The sequence below is a fragment of the Talpa europaea genome (genome assembly GCF_964194135.1).
Source record: "Talpa europaea genome assembly, chromosome: 4".
NCBI classification, from domain to species: Eukaryota; Metazoa; Chordata; class Mammalia; order Eulipotyphla; family Talpidae; genus Talpa; species Talpa europaea.
This window is the reverse complement of record NC_140070.1, coordinates 96,491,881-96,510,762: the sequence shown is the minus strand read 5'-3', so window position 1 is coordinate 96,510,762 and position 18,882 is coordinate 96,491,881. Positions and strand designations below refer to the sequence as shown.

Here is an 18,882-nt window from a genome sequence, read left to right as displayed (position 1 = left end):
TCCAGCCTGATGGCCCTTCTTCAGCATTCCCAGATACCAACAGAGCCAGTTAACCCATACAAATGCATAGTGAAAGGAAGGACAGACATTTTTCCCAGCCAACTGGCTCTAACATTTATGTAATGTTTGCTGGGTTTTTCTGGTTTTGTTTTGTTTTAGAGTAGGGGTGGGGAGTGGATGTAACTTCACAATCCTAATACAGTTAATTGTTTTGCATCTTCCATGTTTTATGCAAAAATAGACATTTAAATCAATAAATAATTGTGCCCTAGACTGAAAATTAATGTTTAGGAGAGGGGGAAAATCGTTGGAATTTTTTCTACATTTTTTTGTGAAGAATCTTTTTTGGAAAGGAAGGATACATATTTTTGTTGTGTAATATTTTCTATTTTTGAATGCATTTTATTGGTACAAGACTGTTTTTTTGGTGAAGACATTATTTAAAAAAAAAAAAAGAAAAAAACTAATCGAAAAGTTTGCCCTTAAGGATATGCTGCAGTTTTGAGGTAAAAAAAAAAAAATAACTGATTCAAGATGCGTGTTAAAAGTTGGGATTATATTGTTGTTTTTTGTAATTGTTACAAGAAGAAGTTTGTACCCACTGCTGTTTATTTTGTTTCAGATGAGTAAGTAAAGGGATTGTTCTTGTTTTATTCTTTTTTTAGAGAAAAAAAAGCTATTTATGAAATGTCAAAAACACTGGACTGTGAGTTTAAGTGTGGAAGCATTTTACCACCCTGTGTCTTCGACCAATTATGGGCAACTCCTTTTCTCTTCCCCCCCGCCTTAGCCTTGCCAAATGAGAAAAATTTAACAGCTGTCAGATGATTGAAGCCACTGAAGCCCTGCTTTAATTTTTATGGTTTGAAAAAGTCAGAAAACCAAAGTTAAATTTGTTTCTGAAACCCCACTGTTCGTAGCCCTTTTATGTGTATGACACAGCCGGCCGGTTCCGCCTCTCTGTCTGGATCAGTGCCTTCTTAAGGATTGGGGGCCAGCTCTAACGCAGAGAGAGGCATAAAGGTGGTGAGCCTGAGAGTCGAGGTCTCATGAAGTAAAATGTGAGTGGGACTTCAGCCTCTCCATGGGCAACCACGCTTTCCCGTCCCGTGGCCAGGATGCCTGAGGAGAGAGCCTCTGATCCAGCACCTCTGGCCCTCAGCTTCTAAGACCGTCCTGTACCATGCTCTTGGAACCATTTGCCCTTCTCAGCAGCCCACAGTCGACAGAAGGGGCAGCAGAAGGCATCCAGGTGAAGGAAATGGCTGTGGGTGTGATGGAGGCCCCCAGCCCCGGGGAAGCCGGGGCAAGGCACATCGAGCACGAGGATCCTGCCTGCCTCATCTTTGGTTCTGTGGATTGTCCATCCATCCGCTCACTGTGAAGATGGAGAGGCAGAGTCCCCGACGGCTGTTCAATAGCTTTTCCATATTTTTTCAACATTGAAAAAATAATTTTTAAAAACTGTGATATTTTTTTAAAAATCATTTGGCTGGAGGGAAGGGAAAAGGGAAACACCAAAAGCTGTAACATGATTAACTGGAGATATTTAACTGGGGCACTTTGTAGACCACGACAAATGAATTCCATTCTGGACCCTAAAGCAGCCAAATCTTGAGACTGTCAATGACAGAAAGCTGAAGAGAGGCCTCCATTTCTTCCTTTTTCCTTTCTTCTCTCTGTCTCAACATTCTCTCTTCTTCTCTTTTCCTACCTTCCCTTGGACTCCAGCCCCCAAAGGCCCTTGGACTCCCATTTCCTGTGTGTGCTCTTGCATGAGAACACACACACACACACACACACACGTTGCAAATACCATTTTTCTTAAGGATCATGGGACCGAAGAAAATCATGTGCCTTCATTTTTTCCTTTTATAGTTAGGTGGACTTCTTCCTTTTCACAATATTAAAAATTGTAAAAGGCAAGGGTGTGGGAAGTTGAAGTGCTAATGGAGGACTTGAGCATGATTTGAGAAGTAATTTTTGTTTAGCACATTCCCCCTAAACATTAAACCCAAACCTTTCGATCCCTCCATAATGCTCTTTGGACATCTAGAGCATCAAATAACTAGATATGTGACAGCCTAAACCCATTTGATTTTAAAACAATTCCTGAAAATTCTATTTCATAAACCTCTTTGAATTTTATTTTAAAAATGAGGTGAGCAATGGCAAGCAGCCTTGTTCTCCTGATTTGGTGCTTTTGCGTGTGGCGTGGGGTGGGCGTGGGGGGTGGGGGGTGGGGGTGTGTTTAGACAAAAGGTGCATTCCTAAAGATCTCTGGTGCTGAAGGGCCTCGAGTTTCTTTCAGAGACTGTATTCGACACACTTTCAGTAACACAAATGAATGGTATCACATGCAATATTTTAATGGAGCAATGGGAGAGGCTCTTTGAAATGGGGTTTTGCATCTTTTTGTAACATTTTGATTTCTCTGGTGCCTTATTCCTACTAGATGCTGGCACTCACATACCCACAGGGAACTGACACAACGTCAGCCTCCAGAGTGGGGAGCATGGAAAATGCCTGAGCGCCAGGGGGGCTGTGGGGAAGTCGTGTCAGTTGGTGGGGAGGGGACTAGATGCCATCCTTTAGCTGAAGCCAAGCAGGAACTGCACAAATCAATACAAAGTTCACAATTCCGACCTGTCAACACACCGCCAACTCATTCTTTCTCATCTGAGCTTTCCTTCCTTTCCTCTTCTATCTCCGCCTTCTCGTAAAGGTGCTGCTGCTGCTGCTGCTAAGGTGCCCGGAGTCCAGAATGCCCAGTAATCATTCAGGCACAAGCCTGGCACTGCCACGTCAGCCCTTGGCATGACCAAACCCAGTTTTCTCTTGCCTGGGGCTGAGAACCGTCAGATTTTTCTCATCAAAAATGTTTTCCAATAAATCAGTGGATTACAGTTATTCTGCATTGAAAATGCACTTTAAAAAAATAAATAAAAGCTCCAGACTGTTTAAAATGTACAGGGGGAGCAGGGGAAAGATAAACATGTGCTAGTGTCTGAACCCAGTTCAGTTTATCTCCAGTTGAAACAATATACACTATATTATGTATAAATGTATACACACTTCCCATATATATGCATATATAGTGTATATATTATACATGTATAGGTGTGTATATGTGCATATATACACACATGCACATAAAATCAGAATCTCATTACAAATCCAGATGCTCATTACAAATCCAGATGCTCATTACAAATCCAGATGCTACACAAACAGCAGCAGAGGAAACAAGGTTGGACTCTTGCAACAGATCACAAAAAATAAAAACAGCCGCTCGCAGTGACTTTGGTCATTTCTGTATGTTCACAAGGAATGGATTGTAACAGAGAAAAAAAGGAACAGTGTTAGTGAAAGAGGAAAAATGGGCGAAACCATCTTGATCCAATGGGAATGCAGTAATGTTCTATATACCATTTCATCTGTTATTTCTTTTAGTCATGTTGATTTGATTTCCGTTTTGGCTATTAAACACAAATTCTTAAACTCAAGTGACCCACAACAAAATGAACACAACTACAGTGAAAGCCCTTTTCAATGGAAGATGTCAGAGATCTCAAAACCCTTGGCCTGGCTCAGAACTACCATGTGCAAATCAGTACTCTCTCAACGTTCGAAATAAAAACTGAAAAGAAAAAAAAAAAAACACTTTTTTGAAGCACCTTAATGTGGCAATCCACTCGAGGAGTGGGCGCCACTTTTTCTTTGAGCACCTTATTGACGTATTTTGCTATCTGCTGTCTTTCTGTTACCTGTTGGCTGAATGGCTAGCTGTTAACACACACATGTGCACAGACCAGATGTCTGGACGTGTGTTTACTCAATGAAGTTTACTGTGGTGACTGCTGAAAGGTGAACCCATTTCCTGATTTTCCCGCCACAGTGTTGTGATAAGATTCGAAGAAACCCTATCCCCTGCACAGAAATGTTTCTTATCACATTGTATCTTAGTATGGAAAGGAATATGGACCCTTTTTTGCAATTGCTACTGTACACACACACACACGCACGCACGCACACACACACACATTCATTCGTCCAAGTGGTATTTTCAATGTCTGTGTGGGTGTCACTGTTGATGCAGTTTCTATCTCCCAGTGAATTCTGAACGGAGGGCAACTTTTCTAACCAGATTGTCTTTTCAGACCGAAGACCTGGGAATTGGGGACGAGTTTGCAAAAAGGGAGAGCAAAGAAAGAGAGAGCTTTAAATTGAAAGAATAATGTCCCAAGAGGAACCTGGGCTCAGTGATTGCAGAGACTGTACCCTCCAACCTTTGCAGGTGGGCATGGAACACTGCTTGTATCGATCCATGTACCATAGAAACCCTGTCGACACAAACACACACATCCAGCCATCCATCAATAGAGACGTGGTTCGGGATGAGCAGGTCAATAGTTTTGAGAGGGAGTTTGTTCCTTTTTTTTTTCTCATTATACTTTTAAATTGTTGTCAGTTATCAAACAAACAAACAAAAATTGTTTTGAAAAACCTTGCATACGCCTTTTCTATCAAGTGCTTTAAAATATAGACTAAATACACACATCCTGCCAGTTTTTTCTTACAGTGACAGTATCCTTACCTGCCATTTAATATTAGCCTCGTATTTTTCTCACGTATATTTACCTGTGACTTGTATTTGTTATTTAAACAGGAAAAAAAACATTCAAAAAAAGAAAAATTAACTGTAGCGCTTCATTATACTATTATATTATTATTATTATTGTGACATTTTGGAATACTGTGAAGTTTTATCTCTTGCATATACTTTATACGGAAGTATTACGCCTTAAAATACGAAAATAAATTTTACAAGGTTTCTGTTTTGTGTGGAAGAGTAATTGATGTTGCTAAGAATGATGTTTGTTTTTGGGGTTTTTGTTGTTTTTTTTTAAATGTTACCAGCACTTTTTTTGTAAGTTTCACTTTCCGAGGTATTGTACAAGTTCACACTGTTTGTGAAGTTTGAATATGAAGGAATAATTAAAAAAAAAACTCTTCTCTTGGTTTCCTATTGTGTCTTCTTTATATTTGTTAGTATTTCTGTTTTAGGAAGTTCTTCTCATTCTTTCAGACACGTTCAATATAATTCTTTGGATTACAGATCGGAATGTTTATGCCAAGGTTGAGAATGTGCTCTTGATAAGACACAGAATCATTAAATGTATTTCTCCCTGAACTACCATTCATCGATTCATTTACTTTCCTCTTCTGTTAGGGAACCCAAGAGGGGATCCTAGGGAGCTTCAGGTCACTTCCTGTCTGTACTTGGTAGTCCCCTACCTCAGTCTCCCCTGTGATCCTACCCTGTGTATTTCTCAAAAGAGATAATAAGAAGGAAAAGCTTCCTCAAACCCTATTTTGAATGACAGAGAAAAATGCAGAGACCACCAGTCAAAAATAGACACCTTCCACAGGTAACAGTTTGGTTTAGGTGTAGAGTTTAATTTCGCACAGTTCAATAAAAATATAATGGGAGACACATGCAATTCTAGACTTTCTAGTAGCCACAATAAAAATGTAAAAATCAACAAGTTAAAGTGATTTTAATAGTATATTTTATTTAATCCAAAATATCACTTTGACATGGAATCAGTATTTTTCAATTATTAATGAGATAGTTTATATTTTAAGTATGAGGAATGTCGAGTCTGCTGAATCTGATGAGTATTTTATACCTTATTTTATGGCACAGCACATCTCAGGGTGGACTGCCCCCTTCACGTGCTTGATTGTTGCCCAAGGACAGTAGCTCGCTTCCAGGACAGCTCATGATTCCAGGAATCTGACTTTTAGTAGATTGTCTTCTCTGGTTCTGCAAGGAACATCTAGTTCCATAAATCCCACTTTAAAATTTATTTGCTGTCAAATACAATCTCCTTTTAATTACTTCGCCCCTTTATAACATCCCTGGGTCCCTCCAAATGGTATTTGTGAATGTTTCCCAACTAGCACAACCATGCTAGTAACACCCAACCCTCAGTCTAACACCAGCCTAATGTACTCTCCTCCAAATCAAAATACCTTTTCTTCATGTCATCACATTTTCATTCATTTCTGATCTGTCAACTATGTTTTAGTCCCAACAAATTTGCACTCATTTTGCAAGAACAATGCTGTGAACTGCTGTGGCAAATAACAGCATTTTACTATATCTATATTCCTTCCAGAGCACTTGGCACTCTGGACAACTTACAGCTCATTATCCCTAACTACATATCTGTTTAGTAGAAAAATGAGGAAAATTAAAATAAAAATCCAAGGTGGAGTCAGCATTGAATTGTCTTCTTGCTCAACCAGCCTAATTCGTAGAGAGCAGGCAATACTTTATTTGAACCATTAGCAGAGGACACCTTTGCTTCACATTCTTCGGTTCCAGTGCCCATGAAAGAAAATCAGTCACCTATAAATCCATCCTCCCTCCTCATTCCTCTAAGGCAGACAGAGGGAATGCCAGGTAAACGCAAATAAGCAGCTCAAATACCACTCTAACCCCAGCACAAATAGGCCAGGGTGAATTTATGAGTACAGAGCAATTAGCTTAAGGGTGTTTATTTTTTTACACCTTTTAATTTCCCCCATCATCCAACAATCTCTCCCCCACCATTCCTCCCCGTTCCCCTCCCCATCCCCTTAACCCCAGAGACCTCAGGATGCTTAGATGTCCACTGGTTCATTTTTCAAAGCCTCTATCTCCTTCCCTTTTTTCCTAAGAAGCATCCCTATTTTTAAAATGCAAATTTTCCTTTTGGTGGTGAACAGATTCTTTCCTCAAATCTCCATGGTGGATTGATAGAAAAAAAGGTAGATTATGGCCCAGCGTTTATATGGAGCTCCCTCACCAGAAATGCACCAGTTCCCCAGCACATCTAACTACATAGACCTGAGACTTCTGTAGTGAGCACCACTGGACTTGGGCTACATCCAAGAAAAGGACACTTGAATTGCCTGTCCAGAGAATCAAATCTGAGGTCCTGTTGGCTCCTTTGGGGACAAGGTCTTCAGCTGGGCCTTTCGCTCCCAATCTTACTTTCCATAATCCCGAGACAGGGCCTCCCCTGGTGGTGCAGGCGGTTGAGCACAGCACTGTGAAGCTGTTCGCAGCCTCTGCAGCGCAGATTCGATCCTGGCCGGCTAGTGAGAATCCCACATGGTGCGGCAGACCTCTCCTGTCTTGCCCGCTGCTCCCCCCAGCAGTGTATTTTGGTTCGTCTGCCTGTTCTGTTCCCCGCTGTTTCTGGTGACTCCTCTCACCCTCCCACGCTTCTGGCCTGTACCCCGGTTCTTGTATACATGAATAGATAAATCTGAAAAAAAAAGTTCCCGAGACAAATCTGCTCACACCAGACCAGCCTCATAGTTTCCTTCATCCTCCTCTTACCTAAGTCCCACCTCTTCCCAGATCACTCGCCACAGATAAGCTTTGCCTACCCCAACCAGCTCAGCACAACCGTCATCTTGTCCTAAAGGCCTGTGGCTTGAATCTCTTACTACCTTTTTATAAATGTTATCTCCCCACCCAACTGCACGTTTTAAAGTATCAGAACTATGGTTTAGTCATCCTCAAATCTCCCCACAGAAGCTGACACCATGCCTCATTCATGAACTGCCCTGAACACATGAATGTTGGTGACAATGACAGTGGAAAGATGAGCTGGGCTCTGCAATCTTATCATCATCATCACCCACCACAAAACCCTGGTGCCCAAAACCCTGCCCAGTGTTGTTCAGAGGACTGCATGTCTCAGAACGTTCTTTTTCAGCTTTGCATTCATAACCAGATACAAGTTGCTCAGTTCAGTCTGCCACAATGGGAGGGAAAGGAAGAGGAAGTGAGAAAAGATTATGACATTCACACACACACACCCCACACACACAGAGCAATGACGGAGGGCATAGACATTTATACCCTCATGTGTAATAACAACCAGATATGTGTCTCCCGGAGTTGCCTCCAGGAGCTAACCAGTCTCTGGCAGGAAGCTGAATCTCCCGAGGCTCCTGTAACTGAGGACATTGAAGTAGTCGTGAGGCTCAGCATAATCATCCTCACTCTGCTCTCTGCACAGGTTGACAGGGGCAGCTGCTGCCTGGATACAACTTCCAGGGAAGGACAAACTGGGGGAACTTCTGTTCTCATGCTCAGACGCCATTCTTCCGAGGTCTCTTTCCACAGCACGGGTTCTGAGAGATTTGTTCTAAAAATAAATGTTATTTGAAAAACAAGTATTATTCAAAAGTTACTCCCCAACATGATGTCTAGTCATCATGACCACTCTCTTCCATTCACTCACACAGACACATACACGCACAGAGGCAAAGCTGTGCTCTAACCAACAAAAATGTTTCTTTTTTTTTTAAAGATTTATTTATGCATACAAGAACTGGGGTACAGGCCAGAGATGTGGGGGATGAGAGGATTCACCAGAGACGGAGCGGGTTGCAGAACAGGCAGACTGACTGAAATACACTGCTGAGAGGAGCAGCAGGCAAGACAGGAGAGGTCTGCTGCACCATGTGGGTGGTTCCCTGGCTGGCCGGGGGATCGAACTCATGCTGCAGAGGCTGCAGATAGTTTTGCAGCGCTGTGCATAACCCCTTGCGCCACCAGGGAGGCCCCACAAACAACAATTTCTTAACCCTTCAGTTCTCCACCTTGTCACAGCCAGATTTCAATACTGACCACACCACTGAAATGACACGACACACACCACTGTGCCGGCTGCTTCTCCAGCCCTCATCTTCTCACTCAGCTCCAGTGCTCTCACTTGTCATTGCCTTGGACACTGTTGATCTGCTCCTTTTTGAAACATCCCCATTTCCTGGCTTCTATGACATGACCATCGTGTGGCTCACTTCCTCCTTTAAACCCCCACCTTCATCTTCTGCCAGGCTTGCTCTTTATCACCTTACGTACCAGCTCCCCAAAAATAGGGGTCCTGCAATTTCTTCATATGCTCCATACTCTCTCCAAGTCACTTCATTCATAGGTATCTACAACCACCATCTGTCCCCTAAAGTTTCCCAAATGTCTGTCCAGACAAGCAGAGGCTCCTGCCCTGAGCTCCAGACCCAATCTGTCACCTGTTTAAATGGGACTCACCCCCTGGTGCCCACAGCAAGCTCAGGCGGGACCTGTGTCAGATGGAACCATCGTACTCCCTACTCCACAAACTGCTCCTGTCCCTGCATTGTTATTCTGGATTGTGGCACCGGCTGACCAGAAACCTGGAGCCTAGTGTTAAACTGCAGTTGATCATAAAATTCCATCTAATTTTTCTCTTCAGTAGCTCTAAAACTGATCACCTCTTTTCCCTGCCCACGTCCATGTCTTTTCTCTCACCTACACTTCCATACTCATCTGTCTCTAAATACCCTAACCCAAGGACAGCTTTTTCATGGCTACCAGCAAAGCAATCTTGAAAAACTGGAAATTGGTCACACCTGCTTCTGCCTAACCCCTTAGATGGTGCCCATTGTCTGTAAGATGTTGAACCTCCTCTATGAGTCAGGGTAGATGTCGGAATTGCATGAAAAATATTGTATAAGGATGCATTCTTCTGGCAAGAAAGTCCTCAATTTCACTACCTTTTCCACAGGACATTATGTGTGATGCTCCCAAAATGCCCATCCCAGACCTGCCTTCACTTCCCCTACTGACCATCAACCCCATAAATGGTGTCAAATATCAGCTCTACTAATCTAAGGAATTGTAGGCATGCCAAGGACAGAGAGAGATTATAACTAAAGGACCTGGTTAGCATCTCCCTGCAGAAACTGGGAATGTATGTCTGAGAGTGAATCCTGAGAGGAATGGACCAGAAGTGGGCAAACTGAATATCAGATTAGGTGAAGAATCATTTGTCAATATTGGGACAGGCTTCATGACTTCAGTTAACGCCCTCACAAAGTCCTCAAGAGAAATATCCAATACACTGCTGTCAACAGAAATGCCACCACTGATTTGGCAGACTATGGAAGAAAGCAAAAAAAATCCTCAGAGACGGGGGAATTCCATAATGGATCTGTGCATAGTAAGAAACACATATGTTGATCTCTACGCCTGGGTACTGATATGTGGTTTTTGACCACAGCTGCTGATAGTTTCTTCAACCCTTGTGATTTCCTGAATTTCCCACCTCCCTTTTTAATTTCCTATGTGATAGGCAGATCTTTTGTTTGAACAAGGCTACTTTTTGTGGCTGGTTCTTTTGTGGGCTAGTCACCATATAAACCAAATCATGATGAGACACTTGGAACTTTCAGTCTCACCCCTGATTCTCTGGAGAGAGGAGGGAACTGGGAAATGAGTTAATAATTACTCATGCCTGCATGAGGAGTGTCCATAAAACCCCCAAAGTACAGGCCTCAGAGCGTTTCTAGGTTGCTGAGTACATCTGTATCCTATATTATAACCTTTATTATATAATAAACCAGCAAATGTAAGCAAGTATCCCCCTGAGTTTAGTGATACATCTTACATAGTACCTAGGGAGGGGGTGTTGAAAACCCAATTCATAGCAAGTTGTGACAAACTGGGACTTGCAACTGTCATCTGAAGTGAGGGCAGTTTTGTAGGACTGAGACTTTAACTTATGGAATCTAACACTAACTCTGGGCAGATAGTTTCAGAACTGAATTGAATCGTTCAGACACCTACATGGTATAGGAAAATTGGTCAGCACAAGAAAACGCACATACACACAAACCCACACACACATACGTAGTGTCAAACATGCTCTGCAGATTGCTAAGAGTAGAAATGAAGGGGGAAAAAAACAGTTTTTCCCAATATAATCGACTAAATGAGGTATTGGTAAACTAAGACCCCTGGATCAAATCTGGCCCATTTTGTTGGCTTTTTGCACTGCTCCCAAGCTAAGATGGAGTTTACATTTTTAAGTGGTTGGGGAAAAGCAAAAGAAGAATAATATTTCATAACACCTGAAAATTACATAAAATTCAAATTTCAGAGTTGATCGATAAAGGTTTCTTGGAACAAGGCCTACTCATGCCCTTACATATGTCTGCGGTGCTTTCACACCACAATGGCAGACAATGCAACAAAGTCTAAAAGATTTACTGTCTGGTCCTTTACAGAGAAACTAGCAAAACACAGCATTCTGACTAGAAATAAAGATAGGCAGCTGACAAGAGTATTTATATATTCTTGAGATATATATATATATTAACTAAGATTAAGAACGTAATGGATAGGTTTTGATAGAAGATTGAAGAAGAAAGTAAAGTGGAAGAAATATCAAAAAAGAATCCCACTCTAAAACTTGATGAGACAAGTGGATAGAAATTACCAAAAAAAGAGAATAAGAGACATGAGAAAAAAGTGAAAATAACCCTTTCAGGAAATGAGAGTTCCAGAAGAAGAGGAAATTTCACAAGAATGGAGACACATTATATGGAGATATAATTGCCAAGCAAGGGAGGGGACAGAAGAAGAGCATAAACAACTTCACTAAAAGGCGGAACAAGGACCACAAAAATTGCAAAGAATGGCAGGTCTCTCTCTGGTCAGAAAAGACACCAGAAAGGACCAGGCTGGCAGGAGTGGAGTGCCCAGGACTGAGATGGGCACCCAGAGTCATTACCTTTCTGGCCAGAGCAACCACTACCACGACAGCTGTGCAGACGACCACCAGCACTGCAGCCAGGGCTCCCAGCAACAGGATCTGGAAGCTAGGGCGCCACTCAGCGGCTAGATGGAGGACAAAACAGAGGTAATTGGGGCTTCCCCGGTGGCATAGTGGTTGCAGCGCCGGTCCCACATGGTGCGCAGACCTCCCCTGCCACCCGCTGCTCCCCTCAGCAGTGTATTTCATTGGTCTGCCTGTTCTGTTCCCCACTCTGGCTCTGGTGAATTCTCTCACCCTCCCGCGCTTCTGACTGTACCCAGTGTTTGTATAAATAAATAACACTAAAAAAAAAAAAAAAAAAAAAAGAAGTAATTGGTGGAGGGTAAAAGCAAAGGGCAGCTCTTCCGGGGATGCCTGAGCACCAGGTCGCAAGGCAGGCCTGGAGGTTGAGCAGGCCTCCTCTGTAGCCACAGGACTCTAGTCTGTACGCCAAGTTCCTTGGTCAGCAGAGTGTCCCTGTGACCCATCAGGAAACCACACTCATCTCTGAAGCAGCAGCATACCTCACACACTTGTTATGCCACAAACAACTTTTTTTAAACTTTTTTTTTTATTTTATTTTTCCAATTTACCGCAGCACTTTATTTTCCTCACACAAAACGTGTTCTCATATAACAGTATGAAACTACAATTCATTATAATTTCTTAAAGAACTGACAGTTGCACACAAAAAAGAAAACACCTACTATAAACATAGGTGTGCAGGTGCCCTTTTGATTTGATGATTCTGTGTCCTTTGGATAAATACCTAGGAGTGGAATTGCTGGATCATATGGAAGCTCTATCTTTAGTAGGTTGAGGAATCTCCACACAGCTTTCCATATAAACTTTTTTTTTTAAGATTTTTTGAAAATTTATTTATGCGTACAAGAGCTGGGGTACCAGCCAGAGGTGTGGGGGTGGTGAGAGGATCCACCAGAGACAGAGCGGGGAATAGAGCAGGCAGACCAATGGAAATACACTGCTGAGGGGAACAGCGGGAGAGACAGGAGAGGTCTGCTGCACCATGTGGGTTTCTCCCTGGCCGGCCGGGGATAGAACTCATGCTGCAGAGGCTGCAGACTGCTTCACAGTGAGGTGTTTAACCCCTTGCACCACCAGGGGTGGTGCATTCACTTCCTGAATTCAACAATCACTTTCAGTAAAAATCATGAAACAATAATAACATCCCGGAAAAAATAACCCCAAAGTGAATATTTTCTTTTATTAAACTTTATAATCACACCATAAGAAAAAAGCTTAATTAAAATTTAAAATTAAAAATTTTTTTGAGACCCAACCCCTATGACAAAGGAAATAAATGCCAAAATAAACTATTGGGATTACCTCAAACTAAAAAGCTTATGCAGGGAAATAGAAGTAGATTAAAAAGACATCCTACTGAATGGGAGAAAATATTTATATATTATACAACTGACAAGAGGTTAATATTCAAAATATTTAAAACTACTCAATTTAACAACAACAGCAAAGCAGATAACTCAGTTAATAACTGAGCAGCAGATCTGAACAGACAATTCACCAAAAAGGATCTACAGAAGGTCAATAGATACATGGAAAAATATTATCACCACTCTTAATAAGGAGATACAGGTCTAAACCACAATGAGATATCATCTCACATCCATGAGAATGGCCTATATTTTAAGAGACCTCCAACAAGTGCTGGAGAGGAAGTGGCGAATGAGAAACCTTAATACATCATTGGTGGAAATGTAAAATGGTGCAGTTATTTTGGAGAGTCAACTAGACTTCTTAAATAACTAAAAATGTAAATACCATATGACCTAGCAACCCCACTCCTGGGCATCTACCTGAAGAACATGAAACCATCAACTCAAACAATTATATGCTCCAAAATGTTTCCTGCAGCATTATTTACAGCAGCTGGAACATGGAAGTAACACAAATGCCCACTGACAAGACTGGATGAAGAAGACACAGGATATCCACGCAATGGAATGCTAGTCAGCCTTAAGGAAAGTGGAAGGAGCTAGAGGATATTACATGTAGGAAAGCTAGTGAGTGACAGAGACAAATCGTCTACACAGTAGACGATCTGACAAAGCAAAATACAAAACCTAGTGGTCACTAATAAAGTTAGGTTTCAGAGTTTAAAAAGAAAGGGAAAGGAACAAGGGGTCAAAGAGGTATATAGAATGGTGGGGGAGGGAGAAGTATCTTTTTTTTAAGATTTATTTTTATTTATGCATGCAAGAGCTGGGGTACAGGCCAGAGGTGCAGAGGGTGAGAGGAGTCACCAGAGACAGAGTGGGGAACAGAACAGGCAGACTGATGAAATACACTGCTGAGGGGAGCAGCAGGCGAGACAGGAGAGGTCTGCTGTGCCATGTGGGTTGCTCCCTGGCCAGGGATGAACTCATGCTGCAGTGACTGCGGACAGCTTCATAGGTTGTGTCTTAACCCCTTGTACCACCAGGGAGGCCCCAAGGGAGAAGTTTCTTCAACCACTAAAAGTCAGTGCTAACTTGGAAAAAAAATTTTAATTAAAAAAAAATCTAGGCCTCCCCTGGTAGTGCAAGTGGTTGAGCACCGTGCTGTGAAGCTGTACGCAGCCTCTACAGCGCCGGTTTGATCCCCACCGTCTGGTGAGGTTCCCACATGGCGCAGCAGACCTCTCCTGTCTCACCCTGGTGCTTCCCTCAGCAGTATATTTTGTCAGTCTGCCTGTTCTGTTCCCTGCTCTGTCTCTGGTGAATCCTCTCACCCTCCCATATACCTGGACTGTACCTCGGTTCTTGTATAAAATAAATAAATCTTTAAGAAAAAAATCTAGAGAATTTTTTTAAAGAAAACTTGAAATTTTAAAGGGTACATTATACATGTACTAATACTAGCCTTTAAAACACATAGAAACCTGTTCACTTAAAAAAAAAAAACCAGCTAGATTAAGCTCATTTTGGTTTGGACTATATCAAGAAAAATATTTAATTACAATTAAATGTACAAAAAATGTCAAAAAGCATACATATATCCTTGCACCTTAAGCCTATAGGACTTACTCCATTTAGGCTCCATTGTGAAATCTTACCCTTTGCTGTTTACCCCACTCCTGACACATAACAAGGGCTTAAAAAATATTTGTTACATGAATCCAAACATGAATGAGTGAATTTCAATTAAGACATAAAATGTTACTGGCAGGAGGAAGAGGCAGGAGGGAAGCTTTGAAGAAATGAGTGGGTGTTTGATCCAGGGAGATGTGAGAGCAACACATTTGCCCAGATATGTGCTCTGCTGTAGCTGAAGGGAGTCCAGGCCATTTCATCCCAGGCCCACCCCTCCTCCCAGGAGTTCAGGCACAGCCCAGGGAAGTCTTGCCAGGGGAAGGGTATAGCAGAGGCCCGGCCTTCCTCCAGCTAAAGGTTAGATTTTTAAAAAGGGAGCCAAGGGCTGCAATTCCTTAGTACAGGACAAATGCCCATGACACCCACAGAGACCAGGATGTGGGCGGAGCCCCAGTTCCCTATAACATATTCCTCCTGCCCTGAGGTCTCAGTTCCCTGCTTTGGTAGGAGATGAGGGGGTGAGGGAGAGGATATAAGGAAAGCAAAGCTGTCTTAGAGAACTCAGCAGCAGGGGATTCAGAGGGGATCCCCAAGGTGTCCACAGTGTCCACAGAACCAGAGAATGGTACAGCGATTCACCACTTGCTGTTGATGTCCCTTGGCTTATGTCAGAGACAGCCAAGAAATAGCATTTGATAGGAAACTTTGAGGCAACCTTTCATCTTTTCAGTTCACACACATTTTACTGATTCATAAAACTCTGTCTCCAACGTAATTAATGGTAGTAAATAGATGCTCTGAGGATATAGTTTAGTGGAAACAGAACACCTCTGCTAAAATTAACAATCCCACTTTGAGCCAGTCCACCCCTCAGCTTCTACTTCCATCAAACAGTCAACTAGGAATCATCAGCACAGCTAACACTTAGTGCTGCTTTAAGGGCATGTTCTTATAGGAAATAATTCAGTCTTACGTTGAGTACTTCATAAGATCTTACATGTCTCCTCATTTTTATTTTTTTTTATTTTTTTTTTTAAAGATTTATTTTTTATTCATTTATACAAGCACTGGGTACAGTCAGAAGCGCGGGAGGGTGAGAGAATTCACCAGAGCCAGAGCGGGGAGCAGAGCAGGCAGAAGGACCGAAGTACACTGCTGAGGGGAGCAGCGGGCGGCAGGAGAGGTCTGCGCGCCATGTGGGACCCTCCTCCGGTGGCCGGGGAGCAGCCGGGGATCGAACAGGCGCTGCAGAGACTGCGGGCAGCTTCGCAACCCAGCGCTCAACCGCTGCGCCACCGGGGAGGCCCTCTCTTCATTTTTAAACCAGTGCTCAGAGAGGTTAAATAATCTTGTCTGAGGTCAACAGCAGTACGGGGATTTGCCCCCAAGTTGTCTGGCTTCAGGGTCTGAGTTCTCAACCACTCTGCTATACAGAGTTCTGCATAATCCTTTCCCACACTCCAGAGAACCAGTTGAAGTGTCCGGGTGGATAACGAATGTGAGGACATTTTGGTAACTATGAGGTAATGTACAAATGCAAACAAGCTAGCATACATTTACAATTAGCACACACTGTGCTTTGTTTTTAACCAGCTCTGATCTTTTTTAAACTGAGAGGTTAATTCTAATCTGCTTGATGAAAGCTGAACTAATAAGCAATAATCCTTTCACATGACCCTAACAACTGGTCTTCTTAGTAAATATACATAAGATGTGTTTCTTACCCAAAAGAGCAGTTCTCAATCCTGACTGCACATTTGAATCCCCCAGGGAGGCTCGAGGCCTGTATTCCACCCCAGCTCTGCCCTGGAGAGTCGGATGGACATGGTCTGGGATGGGCTCCAGCATCAGGACTATTGAAAAGCTCCAGGTGACTGGAAAGTGGGCCAGTGTTGAGAGGCTGCTCTGCAGCATGTTTGGCAAAAATCACGCTTTCTATCCCAGCAGATAAGGGCCATGAGCCACTCTGCTCCAGAGGGCCTACCTGAGTTCTGCAGGACCTGTAGAAAGAGTCTCTCTTTGTATATCCCATCAGGGTAGGTATAATAAATGCAGATGTATTCCCCTGTGTCGTTCGTGGTCAGCGATTGTAGAACAAGGCCCAGGTGAGAGCCCGGAATCACTCGGCCGATGAAGGAGGACTGAACGTGCCACCCGTGGTCAGCATTATAAACGGCCAGAAGTTGCTCCTGATGCTCCCAGTTGACCTGAACCACTTTGGCAGTGGTGGAAGAGAGGTGGCATTGTAAGGTGACAGAGCCACCTTCCTCTGCAGAAATGTTCCCTGCTGTTACTATTTTGCCTGCCACAGCTCCTAGGGAAGAGGAAGAGCATGTATAAGTCCTAGGCCAAAGGCTGACCTTCAACCTCCTGGAATCTAAGGGGCTGGGAAGCCAGAGCTGGCTTTTTGAAATAATAGTCTCTGCAGTCCACCCCGTCCCTCCCCCATATAGACAAACTGCTACGACACTTAAGACCTCCGCCTCTCAGCATAATCTGCTGATATAACACTCCATGAAGAGCTCATTGATTACTTTCATCTGTTTACTTTGTCTCCCGGCCTAGAATATAAGCTCTTGTCAGACACCATTTCTGTTTTAATTGTAGCTTCCAGTAGCCGAGTTCTACATTGGGTATATTACCCTTTAAAATAAAGGCTGACTGTTTGGTTGACTGCCTGGAAAAATCTTCGGGAAAGCCGAGACACCCAAAGGAAAGAAGGCTGAGAGACAAAGTCTGTTTCTCCCAGGCAAAAGCACCCTCCTCAACATCCATATCCAGCAGCACCCCGAGGGCACCTCTCCATTCTCGGGTGCTTCCAAAAATCAACATATATTACAACGTAGAAATACTTGCGTGCCTCCAGACATTTGTTTATAATTTTTAATATGGAAGGAAATAGATTTAACATATATTCAATCTATAATGGTATATAGCATCTATAAGGAAGGTATTTTTGATTCACAGACAATGTAATGTGTTTTCCTAGAAGGTTCCCCAGGCCAGAAGAAAGAATGACGCAGCAAGAGTGAACTGTACAAGCAAATCAATACCTCTGTCTTAGTCCCTTTCTCTCCCTGAGCTTCCTACCTTGGGTTTGCCATTTAGACACCCCTAAAGCCAAGGCCTTTTTCTGCTGCCCCAAACAGAACTGCTCCTTCTTCTCTGAGACTGCCTTTTCTCACAGGACTGGGTGCAGGACTCTGAAAACAGCATTTCCTTCTCTCCGACAGAGGTGTTTTTCACACCTAGTCTCCCTGCCTGAGCTTCCCCACACTCCTCCCTGACTTCCTTCTTTCTCTAGGTACAGGCTACATTTTTAGACCTTACCTGCATCAGCGAGGGAAGCCTGCCTCAGTCCCTCGGCCCAGAGCAAGAGGAAGCACCACTGCATTCTTCTGCCCAGGCGGCCTACAGGAAGCACATGTGGCCACTTCTGCCACTGAAACTGGCTCACGGCAGATGGGAGAGTGAAACTGAACCTGTGAGGAAAGAGGGTCTTGGAACAACTGAGCACAGCAAAAACAATGTCAAAGTCAGATACACAAGTACACAAACTACGTAGTATGAGCCACAAAAAAGACCACGAAGGAAACACATTAAAAAATAAACAAAAATATAGTTAGAAATGGATTGGTCTTCAGATTCCTCTTACTCAGTCTACTGACTTTTAAATGCTGTCTGAATGCACTTTTCTTTAATGAGCCTTCATCTAACCAGCTGAAGGGCTCATTAGATAGGTATAAATGGATCTGTGTAATGCCCAAAATTCCAAAGAACCTGTTACCAATGGGGTTAGAGAAAACCTAAGTTTTCTCACTTAAAGGCCAAGAATTGTACCTGAAGTCTAAAGAGCTAGTGAACAAGAGACACTCATTTGGGAGCCAAGACAAGGTATTGGACAAACAGCAAATTTCCTTGAGGCCTCTACTTGAATCTTATTTCTGGTGCCTTATTTATGTGGACTATGACTGTCCTGAACTCTGACTAAGTCGTTTTGATCCAGGCGAATCAGAGGAGACCGGAAGAGTGAGTTTTCTCGTTCATGGGAGTCCATGAGACCGGGGAGTGCAGAGAAGGGCACATTCCAGTGGCGTGACCCTGAAAGGGATTGGTTGATACTTGTCTGAAGGGCCCGGCTCATCATCAGGTCCTGCTGTTGACCATCCTTCTTTCCCCTTTCCCTC

At 43.0% G+C, this 18,882-nt stretch overlaps 1 protein-coding gene across 1 annotated transcript; it reads right to left on the bottom strand.

Moving 5' to 3' along the window:
• Nucleotides 1-7,976: 7,976 nt before the first annotated feature.
• TIGIT (T cell immunoreceptor with Ig and ITIM domains) lies at nt 7,977-18,089 on the bottom strand (the record flags this gene model as incomplete). Its single annotated transcript, XM_084232667.1, has 4 exons — nt 7,977-8,213; nt 11,622-11,728; nt 16,680-17,009; nt 18,026-18,089. 4 exons carry the CDS (start codon nt 18,087-18,089, stop codon nt 7,977-7,979), a joined length of 738 nt encoding a protein of 245 aa, XP_084088793.1.
• Between the last annotated feature and the right edge of the window lie 793 nt (nt 18,090-18,882).